The sequence below is a fragment of the Rhinatrema bivittatum genome, chromosome 8, assembly GCF_901001135.1.
Source record: "Rhinatrema bivittatum chromosome 8, aRhiBiv1.1, whole genome shotgun sequence".
NCBI lineage: Eukaryota > Metazoa > Chordata > Amphibia > Gymnophiona > Rhinatrematidae > Rhinatrema > Rhinatrema bivittatum.
The window spans coordinates 258,418,086-258,438,857 of record NC_042622.1 but is presented as its reverse complement, the minus strand read 5'-3'; the positions used below and the strand labels follow the sequence as shown (position 1 = coordinate 258,438,857).

At 49.0% G+C, this 20,772-nt stretch overlaps 1 protein-coding gene across 6 annotated transcripts in view; it reads right to left on the bottom strand.

Moving 5' to 3' along the window:
- Positions 1-20,772, bottom strand: part of MARK2 (microtubule affinity regulating kinase 2) — a 462,018-nt gene that overhangs the window by 83,186 nt on the left and 358,060 nt on the right. For 3 of the 6 annotated variants that reach the window (XM_029614697.1, XM_029614694.1, XM_029614698.1), the window contains 2 exons: positions 13,201-13,455; positions 11,998-12,024 (listed from right to left, as the gene is read on the bottom strand). In XM_029614697.1, coding sequence (XP_029470557.1) covers positions 11,998-12,024; positions 13,201-13,455 — 282 coding nt within the window. The remainder of the gene's footprint in view (positions 1-11,997; positions 12,025-13,200; positions 13,456-20,772) is intronic. The other 3 variants (XM_029614695.1, XM_029614696.1, XM_029614699.1) reach the window with 1 other exon arrangement.

Below are 20,772 nucleotides of genomic sequence, written 5' to 3'. Positions count from 1 at the left end.
GCTGCTCTGCAGATCTCTAGGGCAACACCACGTTAAGGTCCCAAGAGACCATAGAGGGCCTCAGGGGAGGCAGCAGCTGTAGCAACCCACACATGAATCGCCCTACCAAGATGGGCGAACCATCCACCCCCTGGTGGTAAGTGCCTCTGGCACTCAGATGTACCTGAACGGAGTTGGTTTTAAGCCCAGCCTCTGAGAGGTGCAGCAGGTAATTCAGGAGTTGCTGGACAGAAGGGGTTGAGATCCTTCTGCTCACACAAAACGGTAAACCTCCTTCATTCTGCAGCATAAGACTTCCTGGTGGAAGGCTTTCTCAAAGCCACCAAGACTCAGGACACCTCCTCTGAGAGATCAAGAAACTGCAAGATCAAACCACTCAAGATCCAGGCTGTGAGCGACAGGGCCTGGAGGTTGGGGTAGTGCAGCCTACTTTGATGCTGCATGAGGTGGTCTGGGGCAGTTCCTGGATAGACAGGGTCCCACCGAGAGAGGTACCACAGGAATGGGAGCCAAACCTTCTCGTCCAATAGGGGGGGGGGGGGGGGGGGGGGGGGGGCTATGAGGATCATAGTCCCCTTAACTTGGCGAAGCTTCAAGAGAGTCCTCAACACCAACAGATGTGGAGGATACGCATACAGGAGGCCTGTCCCCCAGTGAAGGGCAAAGGCTTCTGTTGCTGACTGGCCATCCAACCTGGTCACGAAGCAGTATCAGGGGAACTTTCCTGTTGCAGAGGGAGGCAAATAGATCCACGTCAGGTGATCCCTCAGAGACGGAAGATCTGATCCACCACCTCCTGCTTTAGGGACCACTCATGGGGTCTGAAAGTTCGACTCAGCCTGTCCGCCAGGGTGTTCTCCGTACCGGCCAAGTACACGGCTCTGAGCAGCATTCCCTGAGCTAGTGCCCAGGCCCAAATCTGCACAGTTTCCTGACAGAGGAGAAAGGACGTGGTCCTCCCTGCTTGTTGATATACCACATAGCTACTTGATTGTCGGTCCGGAGGAGGACCACCCTGTCAACTAGCCAATCCTGGAAGGCCAACATAACATACCGGATTGCCTGCAGCTCCAAGAAGTTGATTTGACACAGAGCTTCTTGTGTGGTCAAGAGATCTTGGGTGCAGAAGCCATCGACATGGGCCCCCCCCAACCCAGGTAGGAAGCATCCGTGGTAAGCACAACCTGAGTAGGGGGAAGCCTGGAAGGGAACACCCTGCTCCAGAATGAATGAAAAGAGTTCTTCATCAAAAAAAGGGAGGCTCTGAGAGAGGGGGAGACTTGAATGCGAACTTGAAGATCCTGGGTGGCCGGACGTCACTGAGACTGCAGGGACCACAGGGCCCGGCACATATGGAGACAGGCAAAAGGGATAACATGAACAGTCACGGCCATGTGTCCCAGGAGCTGCAGAATACGGCCACACCAATACCCTCTGGTGCTGCTGGACATCTCCTACCAGGGTCATTGTGTCTGCCCTGTTGCAGTGATGATGGATAAAGATGAGACTTCGGGTAATTAATCAGTAACCCCAGGGACTCCAGAACTGGAATGGTGTGCTGAAGCGACTTCAAAGCTCCCGCCTGGGTGCTGCTTTTGACCAGCCAGTCGTCCAGGTATGGAAAGACCTGGATCCCCTGCTGGCGCAAATAGGCTCTGACCACAGCCAGACAGTGCAGAGGCCAAGCTGAACGGAAGCACACAGTACTGAAAATGTTGATGGCCTACCATAAAGTGGAGATACTTCCTGTGACCTGGGAAGATTCTGATGTGTGCATAGGCATCTTGGAGGTCAAGGAAGCAAAACTAGTCCCCTCTTTTCAGAAGGGGAATCAGGGTGCCCAGGGATGCCATCTTGAACTTTTCTCTTTTGAGATACCTATTCAAGGCTCACAGGTTGAGGATAGGTTGGAGGCTTCCTGTTCTCTTTGGAATCAAGAAATAACGGGAATAAAGCTCCCAACCTTGCTGGTCCCAAGGAATGGGCTGCACCCTGGCTTGTGTTCCCTCACTGCTAGTCAAAACCCTGTAGCGGGGTTAGTCTGAGGCAGTGGCTGAGGGTTGGGGCCCCGCTGCTGCCAAGATCTGCCCCTAGAACTGACCTGCTGCAGGCGGCAGTGAGGAGCAGGAGATAATACTTTCTAAGCATGTAGAAGGGTCTTCTCAGACCCGGTCTAGAGGACCTCTTGAAAGAGGACGGGGAAGCAGACACATCAGCCGACAGATGCTGAGGTGTCTCATGGTGATCCTCCAGTTGTGCCATCACGTCCTTTACCTTGTCACCGAAAAGGTTATCCCCAGTGCAAGGTAAGTCAGCCAGTCTTTCCTGAATCTCAGGACAAAGGTCCGAGGCATGGAGCCAAGCGAGATCCTCATAGAAGTGCCTGCAGCCGCAACTCAGCCTGCCATTTCAAAGACATCATAGGTAGCCCGCACTTCATGCTTTCTGCACGCGAAGCTCTTCTGGGCCTGTTGTGGTAGGCTGTCTGCAACCTCCTGGACCTGCTTCCAGAGATTATGGGTATATTGGATCATGTACAGAAGGTAGGAGGCGATACGGGCTTCTAACATGTAGCTCTGAAACACCCTCCTACCCATAGCATCCCACGCCCTGTGCTCTTTGCCAGGGGGAATGGAGGCATGCGTTTTTTACCTCTTTGCCTTCTTTAGTGCTGAATCCACCACTACTGGCTGATGGGGGAGCTGACACTTCTCAAACTCCGTAGTCTGCTGCACCAAATACACCCTATCAGCCTTTCAGTTCACTGGAGCAATAGAGGGGGGTGCTGCCATAGTCTGAGAAGCAACTCACGAAAGATCTCATGAATGGGGACTGTCACTACTTCTTTTGGGGCATCCACGAATTGGTCAATCTCCAGCATTTTATGCCAGTCATCTTCTTCCATCATAAATTGGAGGGGAATGGCTTCCGCCATAGCGCAGACGAATCCTGCGAAATTAGGTCTCCTGCGGAGATAGACGCCCCTCCTACAAGGGGGATGGATCAGAGGAAAGACCATCGGAATCCACAGACAAACCATCAGAAGTATCGTCTCCCCAAGGAGACAATATATCGAGACTGTCCAGGGAGAAAGGCCAGAGAGCGCTATGTGCATCTCGGGGCTAAGGCACCAGGGGACCCATGGGCAACAGGGAGTGCAAGGGTTCAGGCACTGGCCCAGGCAGCTTGGGCTGAGGCACACAAGATCCCAACGGTGGAAAGGGCACCAAAGGTCCCTTGTCCCCTGAGGAGTCTCCGACGGGGATTTGCTCTGATGCCCTGTGCTTCGTGCCCGATGGGCCACCAAGGCACTGTGGTGTGTCAGTACCAACTGGCTCGTGAGAATACCAAGGAGGGCATCAAGCCAATCCAATAGAGGTTCCAACCTGGGTACCATCAGCACTGGCATCGATGAAGACACCGGCATTGAGGGAGGCACCGGTGTCTGTGGTGGGAGCTCTGGCTCCCTGTTGTGCAAAGCACATTCCACCGCCAGGCACACTCAATGTTCAAGCTCCGCCTCAAAAGCCTCCGATGAAAGGGTAGGCTGCGAGGGAAGGGGTGAGGCCAGCTTCTCCTCGGGATGCCAAGGAGGATCTACACCCGACACTGGAATTGGTGTAGACGGCCTCAGGCTACCAGATTCGATGGGGGGGGGGGGGGGGAGGGGGTGATATCTCCTCTTGCCGTGGCCACTTCGGTGGCAAGCCAAGCAAGCACTGAGGCCAACCCGAGTCTCACACCGTGCAAAGACAAAGACCGATGGTGGTGCTTCCGAGATCTCCCACTGTGTTTGGCCTGGTCTTTCCCCGGTGCAGAGGTCGAAGATGTCGATCCAGAGGTCCTGGACTTAGAAGAAAGCGACATCAGCTGATTGCTGGTGCCCCCCTCACCTGAAGGGTCCAGGAGAGGAGACTCGGAAGGAACGAGTGGCACCCCCCGATTCTTGGGCATCGATGGCATCAATGCCAGGGTGGAAGGATCAGACCTACCTGCTCCGAAAACCTCCTCCATCTTGTCCAGCTGGGCACAGCAGCCCTTTGGGGTCATCTGAGTGCACAATTCGCAGCCCTGAACATCGTGCAATGCCCCCAGGAACAGAATGCACACATCATGGGGATCTATTAGGGATATAGTCCAAGGGCACTAGGGTTACTGACAGAAGCCTGAGGCCGCCATGAGGTGCACAGAAGACCACATCAAAGAAAAGCGAAGGGGAACCAGAGAGAGATCCAGCGCAGGAAGAAATTGAAACATACATGCTTTGTGGAGTGTTTCCTGCAAAAAGGAGCATGAGCTCCAGAACCATGAGACGGGTAGCTCCGGGGAAAAAAAAGACTGAAGAGACCCTACATGAATGCATGGAATGCTGTGCATGCTCAATGTGAAGTTTTCCATGCCAGGCTCTGTACTGCTTGTCCTAGGAGAAAACTCGCTTACTGATGCTAGTTCCTTAAAACTGTTTCTGGTGTTGCTCACCTGTCCCTTGGAGAAAGTTCCTGCGGAAGGGGGGAGACTCTATGCCGGGACCAAGTTGAAAGGTCCGAGTAGATCAGTCAGCCCTCCTGTGTGGAAGAGGATGCTAAACTCACTAAGTAAGCTTTCGAAAGTGAGGACCAAGGTTAGTGAGACAAGATGTCCAGAATGGGATCCAAGTCCCTGGAATGTAGAGGAAAGGTGGAAGAGGCCACCTTACTCTTTTTTGTTTCAGAGTCTGGTATTCCAATCATTAGGCTGACTTCCGGGACAGGCATACAGAGGCAAGCTCTCTCACTGGGGACGCAGCCTGCATCATATAACTTGTCTCCTGAGCTGCACGCTTGTGGGCCTTTGGAGGTCTTGGCACGTCTGTTAGCTGAATGCCTGCCTCGCATTGCTGCGCCATCTCAGTGCCACTGTGCATTGGAGAGACACAACTTTTGTGAGTTGTCCTTTCTACTCCATGCGTAGTCTCGTGGCTGAACTTCATTGAAGCAACATGGCTCTTACTGTCTAATGTCTCTGCTCCATGCGTCGGCACGTTAACAGCTATCTTTTGGTCACTTTGCAATGTGGGTACAGTTCAATGCTTCCTTGCCCTTGATGAGTTGAGGTGCATTGTGCATCTATGCTGATAACACTCCTATATACGGCGCTGGTTGATTTTTGTCAGCGCAGGTCAGCTGCTTCGGTAGGCTTTGGCTTGGGATGACCTGATCCCCTGGGGCTTCACTCACCCTAGTAAGAGGGACTGCCTTCTGGTGGTTCACTGCCTTATCCTTATGCCTTGACACCACAGATGCAGGTTCCATGGATGTCGACCTTCTGTGCGGGCCTAGATGGTGCTTTTTTGGGCCCGGTGGAGTGCCTTGGAGATGGTACGTTGCTCTCTGATGCAGAGGATCCACAGTCTCTTTCCTTCAACACTGCTATTTTCGCAGTTCTCTGGTATTGAGCTCTCGTAACATGTCTGTGGTCACGGTATGAGGCTTAGGCAGAGAGAATTGCTTACCTATAACTCAGAGGACAGCAGCATGTTAATCCTCACATGTGTGACATCATCAGATGGAGCCCCGATGTGGAAAACTTGTTAAAAGTTTCTAAAACTTTGACTAGGCACACTGAGTATGCCCAGCATGCCCTATACCACGCGTCCACCTGGGGTCCCTCTTCAGTCTCATAACATAGAATTACAATTAAAACAAAAAATAAGAGAACCCAACTCCACAGGGTGGCAGGCAGGTTTCGTGAGGACTAACAGTCTGCTGTCCTCGGAGAACACCTGTTACAGGTAAACAACTTTGCTCTCTCCGAGGACAAGTAGGATATTAGTCCTCACACATGGGTGAATACGTAGCTACAGTCTGCTTCCCCAACAAAAAAGGGGATCGACAGACAACTAACCAGGTGCCAAAGGGCACAATATCAGTGTAGGTAACAGAGGGGGAGACTGCAAAGGGTCCTAGACCGGAGAGTTTGGTTCTAGACCTCGAACAGATTTCGAAGGACAGATTAACTGAACCTACTGTTGAGTCAGCCATTCCTATCCAAACAGTAATGAGATGTGAATGTGTGGAGAGAGCTCCACTTTGCAGCCTTGAGATCTCCACGGAAACTGCTTGCAAGTGGGCGACCAATGCTGCCATGGCTCTGACAGAATGAGCCTGGACATGACCCCCAAAGATGCAGTCCTGCATGGGCATTAATAGGAGATGCAATCTGCTAGCCAATTGGATAGTGTGTGTTTGGCAATGGCAACGCTCAACCTATTCTTATCAAAAGAAACAAAAAAGTTGGATGGACTGTCTATGGGTTTCTGTCTGCTCCAAAAAGAAGGCTAGGGCTTGGTTGCAGTCCAAACTGTGCAGTGCTCGTTTGCCTTGGTGTGAATGGGGTCTGTTGGCAGACAATTTACTGATTAAGATGGAAATCCATCACCACTTTAGGCAAGACCATCCTGTCGTGATAAAACTTAGTATAAGGGGAATAAGTCACTAAGGCCAAGCACTCTGGGACCTAATTCCTCAATGCCCCCGGGGAAGGACCACAGAGCGATGGGCGCTCTTGGGAAGAAGGTGTTCCAAGGTGCCATGTTTTTATTGCCTGCATCGCTGCCTACCAACTGTACTTGAGCCAATACTTGTGGGACATCTGGAAGCAGGTGCAGGAGGTGGCTGAACTGCTGCCTCAGCAGCAGCAAGACACCCTCATGTTGCTGGTGCACAGGGATCTGGAATGCAGAAAACACGAGGTCCATGCAACCTATGAAATTTTTAAAACAGTATCGAGACTCTTTGCAGCGGAATCAGTGCCCGCAGAATGGCATGGCTGTGGGCCTCGGATGTCCGACCAGAGGTACAGAAGCAACTCGCTGACATGCCGTGTACTGGAAAGAATCTCTTTGGGGATAGTGTGAGGGATGCTGTGACCCAACTTCAGGACCACCAACAACTCTCTGCCAGTTATCTGGACCTGTACTCCTCATTCAGAGGCTGTCGAGACTGGGGCCAAGGAAGTCTGTCTTTCACCAGAGGAAGTACTATCCTCCGCCTCCTCGCTCCTGTCAAACACCATCAGGGATCCCATGGCCATCCCAGGCAGCAGCAAGCCCCCAAACCCCAGCCAGCTCATCAGTCAACTCCAGGGATGGGATTTTGACTAGGCCGGAGCATAAACTAGTTGCCTGTACGCAGGACAAAAGACCCTCCGGTCGGGGGCAGGCTGCAGTTCTTCGCGAAACAGTGGCCCAGTGTAACCTCAGAACAGTGGGTTTTGTCTATTGTCTGCCAAGGGTACCAATTGAATCTATTGGGTGTCCCACCAAATTGCCCTCCGTGCCCATATTGGGGGCCGTTAATGCGTCAGGAGATACTACAAATGGAGCTCTCCTCCCTCTTTATGGTCAAACCAATACCACCAGTGCAAAGATGGCAGGATTCTACTCCAGGAACTTCCTGATTCCAAAAGAACAGAAGGACTTCGTCCCATCCTAGAACCAGTTTCTAACAAGAGAAAAGTTCAAGATGGTTTCCCTGGGCAGCTTGATCCCCCCTTTTGCAAAAAGGGGACTGGCTATGCTCCCTTAACCTAAAAGATGCATACACTCATATCAAGATCTTCCCCTGTCACAGGCAGTACCTCCGATTTGTGATGGGAACACACCACTTCCAGTACCAGATGTTGCCTTTCAGGCTCGCGTCTGCCCCACGGGTCTTCACAAAATGTCTGGCCGTGGTGGTGGTGCACCTCCACAGATTGGACAATTGGTCAAGAGCACATCTCAGATAGGGCCGTCGGGTACATGCGCTTGACCATTCAGGTGTTTGTCACTAGGGTTTGTGCTCAACTACCCAAAGTCCCATATCAGCCCGTCACCTCATTTGAACTTCATAGGAGCCCTGCTATAAACAGCTCAGGTCAAGGCCTTTCTGCCTCGCCAGAGGGCCATCACTGTGGTGACCATTGCGGCAGAAATTCAACAGACAGCAAGTTTCAGTCTGGCACATGTTGAGGCTGTTGGGCCATATGGCCACAACCGTCCATGTTACTCCCTTGACATGTTTACATATGCATAGAGCCCAATGGACCTTGAGGTCACTGTGGCACCAGGCCACGTAAAGCCTTCAGGATTGCATCCAAGTAATCCCATCTTTCCAGGACTCATTGTCCTGGTGGTGGGTACTTTCCAATCTGGAACAGGGATTTTGTTTTTCCCCACTCAAATTGTCCTAACCATGGATGCATCTATCCTGGGGTGGGGAACTCATGTAGATTGGCTCAGTACCCAAGGCCTTTAGTCCACTCGAACGTCAAATCAGCTTCCTGGAGCTTTGGGCGATCAGGTACACGCTATGGGCTTTCAGAGATTGGCTGTCCAACAAAGTTGTCCTGATTCAGACCAACAACCAGGTAGCCATGTGGTATGTCCTTAGAATCCCTTGGATCTCAATGGATGAAGTTAGATCCAGTTCTTCTAATCGAGTATTGTTGATTGCGGATTGAGGAGAGGATAATGGTACAGTGGCGTTAGCAGGGAGCTGAGTTAGAAGACTGCTGATTTTGTTGCTGAAGAATAGTGCTAATTCTTCCGCTTTAGATTGAGCTTGGTCATGTGCAATCTCTGCCTGGTTTATTTGTGTGAGGTTAGCTACATAGCTGAAGAGGGCTTTGGCATCGAAGACAAGGTCGTGTATCTTGGAAGTGTAGAAGTCCCTCTTGGATCTTAAGGTGTTTGATTTGTATTGATGAAGAGTTGATTTGTAGATCGAAAGAGTATTGGTTCCTGGGTTTTTGCGCCATTTAGCCTCATTTTGTCTTAGTTGAAGTTTGAGCTTTCTTAATTCTAAGGTGAACCAAGGCTGTCTTTTGGAGGAGTTGGGGTGCGGTTTTTTTGTTATTAGAGGGCATAACTTGGTAGCTATAGTTTCAGTAATGATATTCCATGATCGGAGCGCTGAGTTCGGATCAGTGAGGTCCAGATGGTGGAGATGTGATGATAAGTGGTTGTTGAGATCTTCTGTGGAGCAAGTTTTCCTATATGTGAAGGAGGGCGAGGGAGTGTAAGACTGGCTGGTATCTTTTATTGAGAATGAGGTAGTTATGAGGGAGTGGTCTGACCATGGGACCTTTGTGCAGTTGGGGAGAGACACGGGCTTGATTGCAGAGTTAACGAAGATAAGGTCTAACGTATGGCCGGCTTTGTGGGTGGGTTTGTTAACTAATTGGGTGAAACCCAGTGCGGAGAATGCTGTGAGTAAGGCTTCACAATTGGTTGACAGTGTGGGGTTATCAACGTGCAGAATGATAGCTGGAGCATCTAAGTTGATAAGGGAGGTGGTTAATTCGACCAGAGGTGAGGCATCTGATTCCAGGAAACCTGGGGGAGCATAGACTAGTAGGATTTGGAGTTTGTCTGAAGTGAAGAAGCCGATTTCAAGTTTTGAATCAGAGTTAGTCTGGTGCAGAGAGAATCTGAGGTCTTTTTTGGTTGCTAAGAGAATTCCTCCTCCCTTTTTTTTATGACGAGGAAGCGAGAAGTCGTACGCCTCTGTAGGTAACTGGTTGATTATTGCGGTGTCTGATGGTTTTAACCAAGTTTCAGTAATTGCACATATATCAGGCTTCACATCGATGAGATAGTCGTTTAGTATTAAGGACTTCTTTGTTAGAGATTGAGCATTAAATAGGCTTAAAGAAAATAGGGTGAGGCCTAGAAGTTGAGTGGTAGGAGTGATCATGATTGAAGAGAGGGATTTTAGGTTGTGGTGTTGAGCTTGTCGGAATGATTCTCTTTTGGGTGGTAAACTATGTTGGAGGATTGGGAAAGATGGGACATTCTTGTGGGAGAGATGAAAACAGGTGAGAGTAGTGCAAGGCGAAGGGTGAGGGTGTTAGCTGTTTGCAGTTGGTTGTGGTTTGGAAGTTAATTGTTGTATGATCTTACCAATGGCCTTTCGGTGATGGAGGTATAGGGAGAGGTGTCTGTGTTGAGGGGGAGTGATATCGTCAGTCCAGTCCTCCGTCCTCAGGGTCCGCACGAAGGGGCGCACAAAGGGGCGGGCCCCTTTGTCGCGCTCCTTCGGCGTGCGACGCCTGATGGCGTGTGGGTTAAATGTCTGCCCGGCTGACCCTGATTGGGTCGCAGGTTGTGGTGTGGGCGGGCCTTGGTGCGGTTATCAGCCTTTTTTCTTTTCAGGTTTTCGGCGATTTTGTAGCGCGGCTGGCGCTGGGGTCTCCCGGGTGTGGAGGGCGGGCACTGACCTGACCTTCCCCCGGCGGGGCTTTGGCGCCGGTCGCGCAGGTCTTCGGTCGCGATCCGGGAGCAGCAGAGAAGAGGAAGATGGCGCTTCTCAGCGCAAGATTTGGTGACCGCTGTCTCGCAGAGGACTCTCGACTTTGCTCGGATGAGCCAGTTCTCCAGATAAGGGTGAACCAGTACCCCCTCCCTCCTGAGAGCCGCTGCCACGGCCATTACCTTGGTGAATGTGCGAGGCACCATAGCCAGACCGAATAGCAGGGCACAGAACCGGAAATGCATGCCGAGCATCATGAACTGAAAAACAAAACTTATGGTGATCCCTGCGGATGGCTATGTGCAAATACGCTTCTGTTAAATCCAGGGAAGCCAAGAACTCACCGCTGCAGACCACCACAATGACCGAGCGCAGGGTCTCCATTCGGAATGTGGAACTTTGAGTGCCCTGTTCATCTTTTTCAGGTCTAGGATCGGCCGGAAGGACCTTTCCCTTCTCTGGGGCCACGAAATAGATGGAATAGCATCTCATCGTTCACTCCGCCTGGGGACGGGAACTATGGCCCCCAGACAGTTCAGCCGGTCTAGGGTTTGTCAAACAATCTGTTCTTTCATGCGAGAGCCGCAAGGGGAGACTATAAAAATGTCTTGGAGAGGCCGAGCAAATTCTAACACTTAGCCATGTTCTAGGATGTTTAGAACTCACTGATTGGAGATTATCTTGACCCATTCCTCGTAAAAACTGGATGGCCGTCCCCCTACTAGAGGCACCAAGGAATGGGCCGACCGCATCTCATTGAGTGGATTTGGCTCCAAGCAACGCGGAACTGACCCTGTCGCGAGAGGGTCTACGGCCCCAAAAGGAATGAGACTAGGCTTGCGACCTGCCAGCGGGCTGTCTCTGACCCGAAGCCGGCACCCTGCTTTGCCAGAATCTCCATTGTCCCTGAAAATGAGAGCGGGTCGGAAGGAAGCCACTTGAAGACTTAGGCTTATCCTCCAGGAGTTTGTGAACCTTGTTCTCCCCCCAGCGACTTGATCAGCTGCTTCAAGTCTTCAAAGAGAAACTTCCCCTTGAAAAGTAAAGCACTCAACTGGGCCTTGGAAGAGACATCGGCCGACCAGTTGCGTAGCCACAGGAGCCTCCTGGCTGAAACTTTGTCGCCATGGTCCTAGAGGAAGTATGCAGAAGATCGTATAAGGCATCTGCCCCATATGCAACTGTTGCCTCCAAGCGCTCCGCCTGTGCCGATTCCTGAGGCGGAAGGTCTCGGGAAGTCAATAACTGTTGTACCCAGCGGAGGCCCGCCCAGAGCATGAAGCTACTGCAAACGGCTGCCTGGATACCCAGTGCCGAAACTTCGAATATCCGCTTTAAAAGGACCACAAGTTTCCTATCCTGGAGGTCCCTGAAGGCCGCTGCTCCTGCTACCGGGATCGCACAGCGGGAACAGGTCGGCCTGGTTCCCTGACTAGCAGATCATGTGGTGTGGTGTGCCGTTGCATGACGTCATCCAGACAGCATGGCTAATTCACCCTGCTTATCAACAGAAAATGCCAGGACCGCCCTCCAAAAGGGTAACCAACACAGCCACTGCCTCTACCTTCTGTCCTCTCATTACAAATAGACACCAGACACAGAGAGGAAAAGCAGAGGAATGTAAACAGCAGCTAAGGATGCAAGAGGGAGAGAGAAACTGGGTATGGCGGAGTTAGTAGTCAGCAGGCAGACACAAAATCACATAATAATGGGGATCAATGCCTACCTTCTCGGAAACCTGAAAGACAGATTTCTATAAAAATAAAAAAAAATGGAAAAACGTGTGGGGATAAATGACTAATAGACTCCCCACCCCACCCCTGAAGATTTGATAGAACATGGCAGCAGGACAGCAGCACAGAGTGGTGAGTGTGGGGGTAAAAATGATCAGCCTCCAACCTTCTCCCAGGGTGAAGTGAGGGACTAGCAATATCCTCTCCAACTCTACTTTCAATTCTGGGAGCAAAAACCACCCCACACCTCCTGCTGCATGTACTTCTGACTCAGTGCCAGGGTCCATTCTGAGAATCAAATTAACTCTATAGATATCTACACTCCCTACTCAGCCCTGACCAAAAAAAGGAAGGAAATGTTGTGGAGATGAGAATTTCACCATTCCATCATGATGTCATCAGTTGTGCAATAGGGACACAGTCTCACATTATAGAGAAACTGTGGGTATATATAGGATTGGATTAACTGGGCCCCATTGCTATTTTCAAGAAGACAGACCACTATATTCCCACCTCAATTCAAAGCCTAGCCATCACTCGAGTTGCCCCTCCACATCCTACCCAAAGACCTAACCCTGAGCCATATTTCCCCATTAGCCAAAGCTGACACTCTCTACCCTACCCATCAGCAAAAGCCACTACCCCATCATGCTATAGAAATATTTCCTAAACACAGTTATGAAAGCCCTAACCCTACACCTGTCTAGCTCTGGTTGTTCTCCAGTGCTCTGATCATCAGGGCACAGCTTGGTAGGAGGAGAGAGGAAGGAAGACAAAGGGCAGTTGGGAGAGCACCACATTTAACCCAGTGTACCTACTTTTATAGCCATTTTCTCTGCAGCGATGGGCATGGCTTTAGGAAAGCAGTAGTAGCTGGATGGAGCACTGGCTTTGACAGAGCTGACAGTGAAACTTGGATAACTTACAGTTAGTAACATGGGACAGCCTCTAGAGCTCCCTCATTAATCTGTGTTTGCATTAAATGTTTTGTTCCTCTTATTGGGGATCTCTCACTTTTCATTAGACATACTAAGACAGCTTATTTAAGCTGTTGGGGTGATGGTGCATTCAGACAAATCTAGTGCCTCCTCTCTACTTCCTATTTAAGGTGTCCTTCAAAGTACAATACCTAGACTGTGTTGTGCATTCTCAAGGAATTGCAGGCCTTCTGTATTCATTATTTTTGTTGTTCTTACCTACGCACAAATTTGGAGGTGAACTTGCTGAAGATGCTGCCAGAGGCACCCCCACGCCGGCCTTGGCTGTTGCCAGAGGGTGATGCAGGTGACGCATTGTATTGCATGTTCTGCTGATCACGCACCTGCCGCAGCTGACCAGCATGGAAGGTGCTGCGACTGGAGACGCCACGTGGGAAGTTGGTGCGCTCAGGGAGGACGCTGCTGATGTTGTGTGCAGATGGGGAGGCCACAGGGACCCTCTGGGGGGCAGTGCTGCCAAAGAGGAAGAAACAGAACAGGGCTGTTAAGTACATTAAAAAAACAAAACAGGCAAAGCAGAGTTGCTTACCATTAACAGGTGTGCTCCCAGGACAGCAGGATGTAGTCCTCACATACAGGTGACGTCACTGGACGGAGCCCTGTTATGGAAAATATTTCTGTCAATGTTTCTAGAACTTTTGACTGGCACACTGAGCATGCCCAGCATGCCATGATCCCTGCAGCCACAGGGGTCTTCCTTCAGTCTTCAGTTTGTAGCAAAAAGTGCGAGTGAAAAATAAAATAAAATGTTTCGGACCCAACTCCGCGGGGTGGCGGGTGGGTTTCGTGAGGACTACATCCTTCTATCCTGGGAGAACACCTGTTACAGGTATGCAATTCTGCTTTCTCCCAGGACAAGCAGGATGGTAGTCCTCACATATGGGTGATTAGCAAGCTCTAGGCTGACTCATATTTAATTTGGACCAACAGCGTACAACTTGTGCAACAGGCACAATAACTGGTGTACTGTTGGGAAAAATGAGGCAGCCTGAAAATCACAGCAGGTGGATGTGGAAGCAGTTGGGATTAAACTGGAAATAAGTTCTTTAAGACGGATTGGCCAAAGGCAGAGTCTTGATGTCCCTTCCTTGTCCAGGCAGTAATGTCCTGCAAATGTGTGAAGAGAGCTCCATGAGATGTCAGCAATCGGTACTGAATGTGCTACTGAGGTTGCCATGGCTTACTGAATGCGCCTTCACTCGTCCCTGAAGAGGAAGGCCTGCTTTTTTCTTTTTTTTTTGAAAGTTTTTATTCACATTGGCACAAGTTTTTGGGTACTTGCCAGGTTCTTTTGGCCTGGATTGGCCACTGTTGGAAACAGGATGCTGGGCTTGATGGACCCTTGGTCTGACCCAGTATGGCATTTTCTTATGTTCTTAAGTGTATACATTAATTCAACAAATCAAATATCACAATAGCACAAAACAACAAATGTTATCATGCTCTAAGCCATCATCAACTCGCCAATACGAGAACAATAGTTCATCCCCCCCACACACATTCCCTCTCTCTGATGCATAGCTTGAGTCGAATCCAAGCGGTCTCAGTCAAGTAGCGGAAGGTCTGGCATCCATTTTATGAACATGGTCACATAATTCTAGTAAGATCCTTAATTTAGAAGTACAGTTTAACCGGGGCTGGTCCAAAGGGTCGAAATGAGAGATTGTCCAATGTTATCACCAAGAAGATAACGCCAAGAAGATCATTCTCCACGTGCTTGCGAAACTGGAGTACAACAGCTTAAGTGCTGGGGGATCGCCTGACGCTTCCCATGATAATTACAGACTATTATACCATCGCAGAAATTCTATTTATTTATTTATTTATTTAAAGGATTTATATACTGGAGGTTCCTGTATAATATACATATCACCCCGGTTTACAAGGAACAGAAACTATTGCTTCATTTAGCGGTTTACATTGAACAGATTAATCAAAGTAACAAATTAGTATATATTGTTAAACAGTTAATAAATAACATGCGAGTTAATAAATAAATAAAATGGTTATATGTTTGTCAAAATGATTATATGTATATATGATTATGTAATAAATAAATAACATGATTATATGATTAAATACAATTCAATATTGATCTCTTCAGGAAGTTATATGCTAGGGGCTGGGGAAAGAACGAATAATTTGAAATGTCTTTCTTCCTGCTCTTAGCTCTAAGGGAATGCTTGTTTGAACAACCAAGTCTTAAGTTTCTTTTTAAATGTAGCATGACAAGGTTCAAGGCGAAGGTCTGGAGGTAGCGAGTTCCAGAGTGAAGGGCCCGCTGTGATAGTGCGCGTTTCCTCAGAGAGGATTTCGCCGGTTGGGTGATTAGTCTGTTCTAATACGCCCTTCTAGTCGGTTTCACGGATGTGTGTAGCTGAATTTGAAACGTTAAGTTAAGAGGAGCGATGTTATACAAGGCCTTGTGTATCATCATTATGGACTTGAATTGGATCCTGTATTTAATCGGAAGCCAGTGGAGATGATGAAGGATTGGGGTGATATGATCTCTTTTTTTGGCGTTTGAGAGAATTCTTGCCGAGGCATTCAGGACCATCTGAAGTGGTTTGGTGGTGCATGCTGGTAGGCCTAGGAGGAGAGAGTTACAGTAGTCCAGTTTTGGGAGTATGATGGCTTGTAGCACCATGCGGAAGTCTCTGTATAGAAGGAGTGGTTTTAGTTTCTTTAAGGTTTGTAGTTTAAAGAAACATTCTTTTGTTGTGTTATTAACGAATTTGTTGAGGCTGAATCCGCTGTCTATGACGACTCCCAGGTCTTTTACTTGTTGCGAGGTGGAGTGCACGGAGGTATCCGGACGTTGGCTAGCGTTAGGAGGTGTGGGTGGGACATAGTTTTCCGGTGCTATAATGAGGATTTCGGTTTTGTTTGTGTTTAAGACTAGGTTGAGGCTGGTGAGTAGGTTGTTGATAGCTGAAAGACATTTATTCCAGTATGACATGGCTTTGTGTAGTGAGTCTTCTATAGGGATGAGAATTTGTATGTCATCCGCATATAGGAAGTGTGTTAGCTTGAGGTTGGTGAGTAAGTGACAGAGCGGGAGAAGATATATATTGAAAAGAGTCGGAGAGAGGGATGATCCTTGTGGTACCCCCCTCTTGGATTCGATGGCGTGAGACTCTTTGTTATTTATCTTGACCTTGTATGATCTGTTCTCCAAAAACGATTTGAACCAGTTGAATGCTGCTCCTGTGATGCCAATGTCCGTTAGGCGTTGCAGGAGGCACGGGTGGTTTACGGTATCAAACGCTGATGAGAGATCCAGAAGAGCGAGGAGGCAAGGTTGGCCTTTTTCTAGATTAAAGATAATAGTGTCTGATAGTGAGGCTAATAGCGATTCGGTATTCCTAGTCTTACGAAAACCAAATTGGTTTGGTGTGAGGATGTTGTTTTCGTCGAGAAATTCTGTAAGTTGTTTGTTAACAACTTTCTCCATAATTTTGGCTATCATAGGGAGGTTTGCTATGGATCTGAAGTTAGCTGGGTCTGAGGTGGGAAGGTTGGGTTTTTTGAGGAGCGGTTTGAGCATGGCTAACTTGAGTTGGTTAGGGACTTGGCCTTGGGTGAGAGAGCAGTTAATGATGTCTGCCACAGGTTTGGCTATGGTGTTAGTGATCAGACTCAGTATGTTTGAAGGAATATGGTCTGATGGATGAGAGGATGGTTTTATCTTCTTGAGGATATTCTCTATTTCTAATGTTGATGTGGGCTCAAAGGTGTCGAGCACTGTTGGGGTTGTGTTGGGTTGTTGAGTGGTTGAGTGCGATGATTGTTGGACGGTGGAGTGCGATGATTGTTGGACGGTTGAGTGCGATGATTGTTGAACGGTTGAGTGCGATGATTGTTGAACGGTTGAGTGCGATGATTGTTGAACGGTTGAGTGCGATGATTGTTGAACAGTTGAGTGCGATGATTGTTGAACGGTTGAGTGCGATGATTGTTGAACGGTTGAGTGCGATGATTGGGAGCTGTAGTTGATTACGTGGTTTGGATGTGTAGATGATCCCTTGAGGGGGGCTAGGAGTGAGGTGATTTTATTGTCAAAGAAGTCTGCTAGTTCGTTCGCTTTGTTGAGAGCTTGATCGTCTGGAATGGTAGGCGCCGGGGGTTTAGTGAGGGTTGAAACATAGGAGAAAAGAGCTCTTGAATCAAAAATGAGGTGGTGGATTTTTTGGAGAAGAATTCTCTCTTGGTTTTGTTGATGTCGTTTCTGTATGAGTTGAGGCACGATTTGTAGATGAGGAGGGTGGTTGAAGATGGGTTTTTTCGCCAATTTTGTTCCTTGCATCTCAATTCATGTTTACGTTTTTTCAACTCCGGAGTGAACCAATGTTTCCTGTTGTCTTTGTTTGGATTGATATATTTAGTCGTCATGGGGCACATTTGATCTGCAACCTTTTTAGTGATGTTGGTCCATGATGAAGTTGCTGAGTTGGCGTCGGAGAGGTCCAGGTGCACTAGTTCCTTGGCCAGGTGTTCGCTGAGTTGGTCTCCTGAGCACTGTTTCCTGACTGATATAGTTATTGATTGTGTGGATTGCGGAGGAAGCTCTTTTATTTTTAACACCGATGATACGATTCGGTGGTCTGTCCACGGTACCGGAAGGCAAGTTGGGATAGTGTGGGTTGCGATTCCCTCGTTTATGAAGATAAGGTCCAACGTATGACCTGCTTTGTGGGTTGGTTCTGTCACAATTTGTCTGAAACCCATATTGCTGAGAGAGGAGAGAAGAGTTTTACAGTTGGTAGAATGAGGTTGGACATCTACGTGAAGGTTAAAATCTCCCAAGAGGATGGCAGGTTTTCTGGAGTTTAGGTGTTTTGCTGTTAGTTCTATGATTGAGGATGGGTCTGCTTCCAGTATTCCAGGAGGGGCATAAATTAATCCGATCGTCAGATGTTTCGAGTTGAATAGCGCAAATTCGATATTTGATAGGTTATTAGAAGCCTGCAATGCCAGACCTAGCGTTTTTTGGCTGCGAGGAGAAGTCCACCTCCTCTTTTTTTAGGTCTGGGTATAGAGAGAAGATCGTATGCCTGGATGGGAAGCTGATTTATTAGAGCAGTGTCGGTGGGTTTTAACCAGGTTTCTGTGATGGCACAGATGTCAGGTTTTGCATCGGATAGGAAGTCATTGAGTATATGACTTTTCTTAGAGATGGATTGTGCGTTAACAAGAGTGAGAGAGAAGAGAGCCAGTCCAAGAAATTGGGTGACCAGTGTCAGCAGGATGGGCCTGAGCCTCTGTTGACGGTTGTGATGGGGGGGAGTGGGGGGCTTTGGTGCTCTCCACTTGTGGTTGTGGATGATGGGAATTGTGAGGGGGTACATGTTAGAGGATGGAGGTGGCTGAAGTCAGATGACAGTAGGAATCGTTGGGGTTTCTTGTTAGGTGCAGGTGGTGACCTGTTTGGTGATATCCTGATGGAGGTGAGGCGTTTAGTGTTTAGTTTCCCCTGGGAAAACTAGTCAAGTGTGTGTGCTCACAGCGTGAGGAAGTATGTTGAGGGCCTGTTGGTAACTGTTAGAGAATAGAAATCAAGGCACTGATTTATATTAGCAGAGGGAGGCTGTGCTGTGCTTACCCTGCAGGCCTTTCCGGAACAGGATTTTCTAGTTAAGGGCGAGTGCAGAAGGATGCTGGGCGAATGCAGTCAGAAGAATGCTGGGCGAATGTGGTCGGTTGCGTGATGCGTGCTGTGCTCGCGATGTCTAAAGTCGGTTTGAGTCTGGGACGCTCCAAGGGGCACGCTAAGAGGCAGGCCCCTTAGGTCGCGCTCCTACGGGCGCGCGACGCCACCGGGAAGGGCTGAGATTTAAAGGGCTCTAGCCGCCTGCTGATAGGCCGGCTGCCTTAGGGGCGCGGTTACAGACTCACCGCGATGTTTCTCTGCTTCCTCGGGTTCCAAACTTTGCTTCCCTTCCGCTTTAAATCTTATTTTTATTTTGAGGTTGTGCCGCTCTGTTCTCTGCTCGGCTCACGTGGGGTGAGCGGGCTCTTGCCCCGAATGGGCCACGCCGGTTGTGCGAGCCCCGGCAGAGGTAAGGTGGCAGCGGGAGGGGCGTCGAAAAGGAAGGCCCCCGGGAAGCGCTGAGATTTAAAGGGCTCTAGCCGCCTGCTGATAGGCCGGCTGCCTTAGGGGCGCGGTTACAGACTCACCGCGATGTTTCTCTGCTTCGTCGGGTTCCAAACTTTGCTTCCCTTCCGCTTTAAATCTTATTTTTATTTTGAGGTTGTGCCGCTCTGTTCTCTGCTCGGCTCACGTGGGGTGAGCCGGCTCTTGCCCCGAATGGGCCACGCCGGTCGTGCGAGGATCCCACACTTGAAAGTGTTTCTCCACTGTAATCCTGGGTGGCTATTAATTGCATCAGTAGCATGGGTTCTTCTTAGTGTTTGGGTAATTGCCAGGTTCTTGTGGCCTGGTTTTGGCCTCTTGTTGGAAACAGGATGCTGGGCTTGATGGACCCTTGGTCTGACCCAGCATGGCAATTTCTTATGTACTTATGTCAAGTAGTACCAATAATGTACTGTCCAAAGCCGATGTATCACATCTTCCGCCAGGGGAGAGGAAATCTGGTGCCAATGATTAGCAATCACTTGTCGAGCCACACACAAGATCTGATTAATAAGGGCTCTTATATTTGGTTCCCACGACGTAGGGTAGGCCGAAAGCAGATAAATTTGAGGGACAAAAGGTACATCCACGGAGGTCACCTGTTTAAGTACTCCTTCAATCCACCTCCAATACAGGGATAGCTTAGGACACAACCACCAGATATGGTAGAAGGAGCCTTCTGGATTGCATTGTCTCCAACACTTGTCTCGAGTCGGATAAATCCTGCTCAGCTTTACAGGTGAGAGGTACCAACGATATAACAATTTATAGTTAGTTTCAACAACATTAGCAGATATGGAACTTTTGGCAATATTCATATGGCAGTTAGCCCATTGTTTCTCAGTCCAGGTTGTCCCCAATCTCTCTCCACTTACGTTGACTCAAACAAGGAGCAGAAGGCGACGCTCCTAGCCATTGATATATATTAGAAATAATCCCCTTATCCGTATTATGCTTAAAACACAATGCTTCAAGTTTAGATTTTTCCCTGTTCACATATGGCTGCATGTCTCGGGCTTTAAGACAGTGTTGTACTTGGAGGTAATGGAAATATTCATTATCTGGGAGAGAGAAACGCTGTTGTAACTCAGAGAAAGACAATAATTTACCACCATCAAACAACTGTCCACAGCACCAAATACCTCTCGAGGCCCATAACTGGAAAATATTCCCCAACTCCGTGACCATAAATGCCCCTTTATATATACCCAGTGGGAGCATCGGCATCACCATGGCTTGGCCCGTGAGAACAATCCGCCAACTATCCCATAGCCGCAGGGACCATTTAGTAAATGGGTTATTCACTCTGCTAAAACCCTCCTTTGGAGGCAGGCCCCACAGCCTGTTATAGAGCCATTCCCGAACCCCTTATTGCTCTATAGCTATCCACGGTTTAACATAAGCTCATGAAAACCACTCAAACTATTCGCAGCTGAGCCGCATGGTACTATTGCATAAAGTTGGGTACAGCTAAGCCTCCTAGCTTCTAGGACCGAAACAGGGTTCTCCGTGCCACCCGTGGGGGTCTTCTCCTCCAGATATAATGAAAAATCTTAGTATGCAGGGTTTTCAAAAATTTAAGCGGAACTTCCAATGGAAGCGTCTGGAAAAGGTACAGCCACCGTGGCAGAACTGTC